This window comes from Saccostrea echinata, unplaced genomic scaffold, assembly GCF_033153115.1.
Source record: "Saccostrea echinata isolate AGI-Se365-2 ecotype Australia unplaced genomic scaffold, CSIRO_AGI_Sech_v1 ptg000004l, whole genome shotgun sequence".
In the NCBI taxonomy this organism is placed as follows: domain Eukaryota; kingdom Metazoa; phylum Mollusca; class Bivalvia; order Ostreida; family Ostreidae; genus Saccostrea; species Saccostrea echinata.
The window spans coordinates 4477482-4486044 of NW_026889753.1; the positions used below are offsets into that span (position 1 = coordinate 4477482).

Consider the following 8563-nt stretch of genomic DNA (forward strand, 5'->3'; position numbering starts at 1 on the left):
AAATCACTTCCTGTAGCAGTGGAGTATAGATACCAACCAATAGTAAGTCACTTCCTATAGTAGTGAAGTATAGATAACAGCCAATAGTAAGTCACTTCCTATAGCAGTGGAGTATAGATACCAGTGAAAGTAAGTCACTTCCTATAGTAGTGAAGTATAGATAACAGCCAATAGTAAGTCACTTTCTATAGCAGTGGAGTATAGATACCAACCAATAGTAAGTCACTTCCTATAGTAGTGAAGTATAGATAACAGCCAATAGTAAGTCACTTCCTATAGCAAGGGAGTATAGATACCAGCAATAGTAAGTCACTTCCTATAGCAAGGGAGTATAGATACCAGCAATAGTAAGTCACTTCCTACAGCAGTGGAGTATAGATAACAGCCAATATTAAATCACTTCCTGTAGCAGTAGAGTATATAGATAACAGCCAATAGATAGTTTTCAGTAGGCCCAAATTAGCAAGAGTTATTTCCCGTCTTTCGTAATTTTTATTTCATAAAGATTTTCCCCCAAATATTTCTGGTACACCCTCTTAGATTTGGTAAGACAAATAGGAAAAATTACCAGGTTGACCACCAAGATGGCAGCCAAGGGAAAATACGTCATATGAAAACTATCTATTGTAAGTCACTTCCTATAGCAATGGAGTATAGATTAGATAACAGCCAATAGTAAATCACATCCTCTAGCATTGCTGCAGAACTGTATGGTTTTATATATTAGTCTTTGACCATAACGCTACAGATCCCGTCATGCAAATATTGTGCAATTTACGGTGCAAGATTTTCTGTGCACGGGGAGAATTTCTCCACTTTCCAGCACTGGTCAATCAACTACCTTTCATTCCCTAATTTAAGACATATTTTTTAATGAACCTGTATGTTTTATCCACCTTCTAACCCTAAATAGTTGTCTCTACATCCTAATTAACTAGCTTGTTTTGAATTTTTATCGGATGGCAGAAAATTCAAAACAAGCATGTTTATTGGTCTGTAGAGACAACTATAAAGGTTTAGAAGATGGATTAAATATACAGGTTCGTAAAAAAAAATATGTTATATATAATGTGATATTGCTGGTATTATTGCCTTTTTACATGCACTACTGTTGAAATACAATATACCTCAATATAAAAACAACAATAAAATTGACTTTCCATTCCTTAAATTTTTGATATGTTAAAACATTTTACATTCCCTACTGAGCTTAGCAGAATATTATTAAAAGTGATTTTTATAAAAATGGAGCAATTGACTGACTCTCCTGGAAACATATTACATAAGAGCAAATCCAATTAAGACTCTATAGATTTTTCATTCTGTTGACGGATGTTTTGCACAAGCAGTTAATGTTTTATGACATTGTCATTGAACTTGTGATATTTTTTTTCCACTAGGTTATACAGTGAATGATTTCGACAGAAATGTTTACTTAGTGCATATAAGCTAGTGCATTATGTATATTGTTTTAGTTATGTCACTTCAAGAATGTTTAAATTCTCATACAAAGAGTGGCTGTTTGTACAAATTATGTGATATATACATTCCATTTTCTTTGTTATGCATTTACCACGGTATATCTCCTCAAAACAACTTGCATTTCATGTATCTTTGCAATACAAATGCAAATTCACAGAGATAATTTCTTTGTTTGAGAAAAGTGATTTTAAAAAAAAGAACTTGAGCATCAAGTGGTAATAGATGTAAATGTGATTATTAGTTAATTGATTACCTTTTGCATTTCACTAAGTCATAAAACACACAAGTGCACATACAAATTTTCTTAGAGCATGTAAAATGCTAATAAAAGCATTTTATGATTTGCGTGCATGTGTCATATGCTTTACAAATATTACTTTTCGCAGTGTGACAGCTTTTGTCAGGATGCTGACAGATGATTATTAATTATAAACACTTTGATAATCACTAATTTAATGTCTAACTTACTGTAGATATCAAGTCAGCCAGTAATATAGTTTTCTCCAATGGTGAACTTGACCCTTGGCATAGAGGAGGGGTAAGTTTGACCTTGAATAATTATGATCAAGAAATTATATATGGCACACAATCACTATCAATTAACACACCTTCATCATTATCAGCCTATCTATTTGTGGTTGTGTTAGAATATTGCACACATGGGCAAATGTTATGTTATTATTTCATTGCTTCGATGGAATAATTCCTTATTGTTATACCTTTAAAAATTTGTTCCTATATAAATCAATACTTATAAAAGTCTAACATTTCCAATGTTTTACTGAGCGGACATAGAAAAAATCGATGTTTGACCGTGGAGCGAGATATTGGACCTTTCGATGAGATGTTGGATGGCTTACGTCACATAATGGGCGGGGTCAGCTAAATCTCATTTGCATTCATTGGTGTTTGACATACATGTATGTCCAAAAAAAAAAAGATAAAATATATGAATAAAAGGTATAACAAAACATTTATTACCGGTAATTGACTGTGTTCTTGGGCAAAATGCGTTTTGTCGACCCCTCGATCCAAACTGTTTGCCTTCGGCCTAAAGGCCTCAGGCAAACAGTTGGTTCTTGGGTCCAACAAAACGCATGTTGCCCTCAAACCCAGTCAATATAAAATGTATATTGATAACATGCATAGAAGTTATGTATTAAAGCATACTAGTATTAAAAAATTGCTGAATTCTAAGTCTAAATGGTTGATATTATGTTTCAATTTGTTTTTCATTTCTCATCAGATATTTATTAATCTATGATTTTATAAAAAGTTGTTACATGAATTGCTTCCCAACATTGGAAGACATAAGATATACAAAAACAAAATGTATTAAGTTTCTGAATATGAATAAAAGTGCCTAAAAAATTAATATATTGTAAAAAATTAAAGGAAAAGTGTATTTTATTTTTAATACACTATGGTTGCAAAAGATGCAATGATTTTTTTTTATGCAACTTCACATTGCAATTTTTTTTATACATTTTTTTCTATTTTTAGGTCATAAAGCCACCCAACCCCTCAGTAGGGGTGATAATGATAGAGGGAGGGGCTCATCACTTAGATTTAAGGTTAATATATTGATTTTTTTCATCATCATCCTAGTCCCTGTGCGATTGGATATTCTGTCATTTAAAGATGCACTAAAGAGTTTTTTAAACTACATTCAAATACAGTGAATAATACATGTTTGTAAGACTCCAAAGTCTGATGGTCAGACCAAAGTCCGATGGTCTTGCCAAACCCCAAGGTCTGCGCCAAACCCTGATGGTTTGATGTCGATACGGACTCCAAAGTCCGATGGTCATGCCAAAGTCCTATGGTCCATTTCCTATGAGATGTGTTGCGCTAATGTGCGATGGTCTGATACGCCAAGGTCCAATGGTGCAGAGAAACAATCAACGTTTGTGGCATCACAATAGTCCGATATCAATCCCTGATGCCTTTGTCCTGCATTCAAAAGCCATCAATTTAGTATTCATCCTTGCATCCAATTTTACTGATTTTGCTTCTTGCATGCACCCACCAGAGAAATTAAGATTAGTCCTCACACACCACTCAACTGATAAGGGTTAGTCCTTGCACACTATTTGAGTAACAATGAGTTACATCAAACCCACCTGAGATATACGGTAAGTCCTCGCTTTTATTAGACTGATTAGGGTTAGTTTAGCACCCACCCAAGATATGTAGGAGTGTTACACACTTTTCTACTGATTAGGATGAGTCTCGCACCTATCCAAAAGATTGGGTAAGTCCTTGCATTTAATATTTATTTATAATTATTTAAAAAAAAACAATCGGACCTTGGCATGGCACAACATTACATTGAAAATAACTTGAGAATATTTAATTTAAGTGTGACACTTTAAGCTGAAAGCAATTTGAAAAATCACACAAGACTTTACAGTGTAATTGCAGACTTTCGCGGGAAGCATTTCATTTTCATTTCCTGATGAAACTTGACAATGATGCAGAAGAATGAGAAGTTTGTCCTCTATTATAGAAAAAGAGTAAAGAATTATCTGGATTAATGTTACTGTGTTATGCAACTATTATGTAATCATATTGCTTCTCTGTGCCTGGACACTAAATTTGAGTAGTTAATGAGAATTCTATTGCAAATCAATCTTTGCAAATGGCGATTGTGTCTTCTTTTCTTCCATGAATAACTTGTCTAGGACTGATTTGTAAGAATTGCAAGAAATTACAAACTAACAAAGATTTAGTTTGCACTACAATACACAGAATTAAAAAAAAAAATGGTGACTTGATTTATCCAATTGCATTGTTTCACAAAGACCCAAGAGCCTTATATATCACATGAAAGTCTTAAAAATGTATTCCTCTCCAAAGCAAAACTTGGTGATAAATGTTTATTTATTTCCTAGTCATTAAATTAAAAAATGCACCATTAAATTAGTTTAAAACACTTTATTTGTGGAAATATTTAGAGAAATATCAAAGCTTAAGTTAACAACAACAGTTGATTGGAGTTTCTTTAGAGATAGAAATGTGTTCTGAGACATCAGAGTCATGCTAATCATTGCTGGTGTTGGCATTGTGTAAAAATAAGACCTAATTTGCAATGTCGCCTTGCAAAACAGCAGACAGTGTTGCTGTGCTGGACGGTTGATGACTTGATCTTCGGATAATGTCCTCTAGGATTTTTTTTTTCTAGTTGTTGATTCTGTCACATAGAGGCTGCAATCAGATGCAGCAATTTTGTTAAGTTATAGTGGACTCTTGGAACACATGGCCTACAATGATCAGATACAAGCTGACCTTGACCTTTGAGTTTGACCTATTTTTGTAAAAAAGAACAATTTTAACCTTAGCCACAACTTATGAATGGAAGCCCCTTTTGTTTGGGTACCATTATTTTTGACCTACTGATCTTGACTTCGACTTTGACCTACTTTTGAAAAACTTTAACCTTGCCCATCACTGATGAATTTTTGGTGCTTGTGCTTTCATATTTCATATGACTTTGTGTATTCCTCATAACAAGACCTTTCTTTGAGTACCATTATTTATTACCTCATGACCTTGAAATTTGACCTACTTTTGAAAAACTTTCACCTTGGCCATGAGCTGCCATATAAGGGCATCAGTGTTTCACAAACACATCTATTTTGATTTGTGGAAAAATGAAAAAAAAAAAAAACATTTTCATGCAGAATTTAACTACCACTTGTGAAGTTTTAAAGATATTTCAGTAATGATACCATTTTTCTTGCTTTATCATTTGAGACAAACCATATACTGCAGAATTGACAGAACAATTTCTGCTATTGTTTGCAATTACTGCCTTTTCATCTGCTGTTATAACAAAGCTTGATGCATGACATATTGATTTTTTGACTACAGGGGTAAAAACAAAGACGACCCATCCTCAGTCATTGCAGCACGAGACCAAGAAAAGGCCTTTATAAAGAAGTGGATATCGGAATACAGAGCTTCAACATAATTATGCTTCAAAGACATCAGTATCTATCAATCTGTAGCGTGTGTGCAATATAATTACTGTGATTATGAGTTAAAATGGGCAATTTTGTCAATTACTTAGATTTCTGGCAATGATCTTAATTAATTATTATTAATTTTAACAAGACTTCAGAATGATTTATTCTGTCTCATATTACAATTGTATGTTGATATTTACTTTTGATGCCATGCTGTGATTTGAGATGTCATTATATATGGATTATTTTCATACATTTTTATTAAATATATTAAACTTAAACCTCCATTACATTTGAGGCCTGTTGAAATGCCAATGAAAATGAGTCTGCCTTGACTCTCAACTTATTATCAATTTTCAGGACATACAGGATCCAAACTGTAAAGTTGTTTGCTTAAAATTAACCTATCACTTCTGTTAAATGATTTCAAAAGATTTTCTTATAAATTAAAATGTAGTTTCATAAGCCTTATTCATGGCATATAAACATGAAGAAGCATAGAGACATATATAACCCATAAGTTTTGATTTTATTCATGTTTTTTCATCACGTTTTATTGACAAAAATGATATTGGATCTTCTGTCTTCAGACATTACATATGCCATTGACTCAGATTACTAGATAGGTGTGACTGGAACAAGTCAGGGTCAAGTTTTCTTACTGCAATATTGATTTCATTGTCTGTCATACTGGGAGAGTGGAAAATTCTAACTGCAATTTATTTTTGCATTTCTGCATTTCTCGTGTATTTATTATGGCTGCATCTTCCACAAAAGGTCACTTGCTGGCACAAACAGATCTGAAGCCATTTCAAATTAAAGTGTTCGAGATGCTGTTGGAGTTAGTTTTTTTCCCTGGGGCTACAAAATAATCCTGGCTGAAACTTCTCATTTATTTTTACAAATCATTTAGTTTCAATCTACACCCAACTGGAAGAAGAGGTTTTAAATGGCAATGTTTTGTCTCAATTTATAAATTGAAATTGTCTTCCAAGCAAGATTCAGCAACTTCTAGGCGTCGTATAGCTTTCTTATTCTAATCACAATTTGTCCAGGAATTAGTGTATTACTCGAAGCCATTCTCTGGAACAATAAAATCAGTTCTATTTCTCTGATTGCAAATGAAGAATTCAATCGTGATTTCCAGTTTACAATCTGGCAAAGAAGTGTTCCCATTTTATTTCCCTCCACAAACAGTAAATCATATTGTATACTAAAGGATATTTGTAATGCGTGTAAATTTATCATTGAAGTACTGTAAAGTTTAAACAATAGATGGTAATAGATTGTAGTGGAACCACATTAAGTTGCTTCATATTAACTAATATCAGAGACACTCCTGACATTTCAATCACATAATGGTTTTTATCAATTTATTAATTCCAGGGGAGCAGAATTATGCTTTACATTTGTGTTTGTCAAATTGAAGGTTTCGGTGCATCCAACAAAGTTGAAATATTTTACTTACATGTACGAGCATGTTTGTTTTTCACTGGTTAGCTAAGTAAATTTTGAATACATAGGCCTATAGTGTTGTAATGCAGTGAAAAGTTTTCTTATATTTATCATGTACTATAAACTACACAAACTGTGGAGAGATATGTAGAAATTCTCAAAAAGTCATTTACCCCATAATTATGCAAAAAAAAAAAAAAAAAAAAAAAAAAAAAAAAATCAAATGTGTTATTACATGTACATGCCATTACTTTGTGTATGTGTGTGTTTAAAAAAAACTGTTTTAAAGAGATATCAGCGTGAGTGAGTTTGTATATCTAATATCTCTAGGTATAATTATAAGTCTATACTCTGAGGTAATTGTGAGCATTATAAAATATCTTGATTATCAGATGAACTTCTAATCTCAATTACTTGAATGCCCTAATTATTTTTGCAAGATCAATATGCTTCTTTATAGGTCACTTTTATCACTCAGGTGACTCACTGCTATAGGGTCTTGTCTATCATTTTGCATCATTCATAACCTTTTCAGCTTTATCTTATATGAAGCAGTTTCAAGCACTTTTAGTATGTAGCATCTATGGACAAAAATTTTAAGATTCATGGACCCAGCTCCCTTTACCTTTATTAAAGTGAGAAATTTGTGTTCCCAGGTTGGAGCTAAGTATATTCATTGGAAAATACCAATATTTGTTATCTGCAGAGTTTTATTGTATTCTATTGCATCCCCTACCGACTGGTCACACCCGCCATGTGCTCCTTGTCATGATCGGGAAGTAACGGAAAAACCTGTCGACAATTCAGTGTGTAAATAATGGCCTAACAATTAGTATGAAAAATGTCAGTCAGCATTTGACTTAATGATAGATTGTATTTGCTGACAAGGTCATTGTATAGACCATAAAACTTCTGTAGTGATGACTTCAAACGAGACTGTTGATATCTTTGTTTCCTCAACTTGTTTGTCAATAGCTTGCCTCATTTTAGAAATTGTTCATTAGTAAAGCATGCTCTTGCGTATCGAATCACCTGGGAGACAAAACCCCCATATGCAGGTGATAAGGGTATACTGCTGCATAAGTAAGGGAAGTTGACGATTGAAAAATTGAAGTCGTCACGTTTATCATCAAGCTTTGATGTTTTTTCTAGTAAAATATCCAAATATGAAACAAATGTCTCAGACTCTGTGGTATCTTTTATTTCAAGCTCACTTGGATATATCGAGTCGACATATAGATAGATTGATTGATTGTATGTTGTTTTACGTCCCATTTGAGAATTTTTCACTCGTATAGAGACGTCACCATATACCACTGAAGGGCTTCAAATTTTGACCTTTACTCGGCACTCAGGGCCATTAAGCAGTGAGGGTTCTTTATCGTGCCAACGCCTGCCGTGACACAGGGCCTTGGTTTTTAAGGTCTCATCCGAAGGACCAGCAACTTTCACTTCAAAGTGCCGAGCGCATGACGAAGGAACAGTTGCTACCCATTTTTTATCGACTTAGGTCAGTCACGGCCGAGATTCGAACTCACGACCTCCCAATCACAGAGATGTATGAATGAAAGTAACTATTGTTAATTGATAATATGTCTTAGATTAAATGTCAAGTTGAAGGCCACAGCAAGTGTTTTCTTCTTCTCAGGTAGAAGTTT

At 33.5% G+C, this 8563-nt stretch overlaps 1 protein-coding gene across 1 annotated transcript in view; it reads left to right on the forward strand.

Annotated features, from left to right (window-relative positions):
* The window catches only part of LOC133179039 (dipeptidyl peptidase 2-like), a 67035-nt gene extending 61304 nt beyond the window's left edge, over window positions 1-5731 (forward strand). The window contains exons 10-12 of the mRNA XM_061313735.1: window positions 1956-2020; window positions 2986-3056; window positions 5356-5731. Coding sequence (XP_061169719.1) covers window positions 1956-2020; window positions 2986-3056; window positions 5356-5455 — 236 coding nt within the window. The 3' untranslated portion in view covers window positions 5456-5731. The remainder of the gene's footprint in view (window positions 1-1955; window positions 2021-2985; window positions 3057-5355) is intronic.
* The last annotated feature ends 2832 nt before the right edge of the window (window positions 5732-8563 follow it).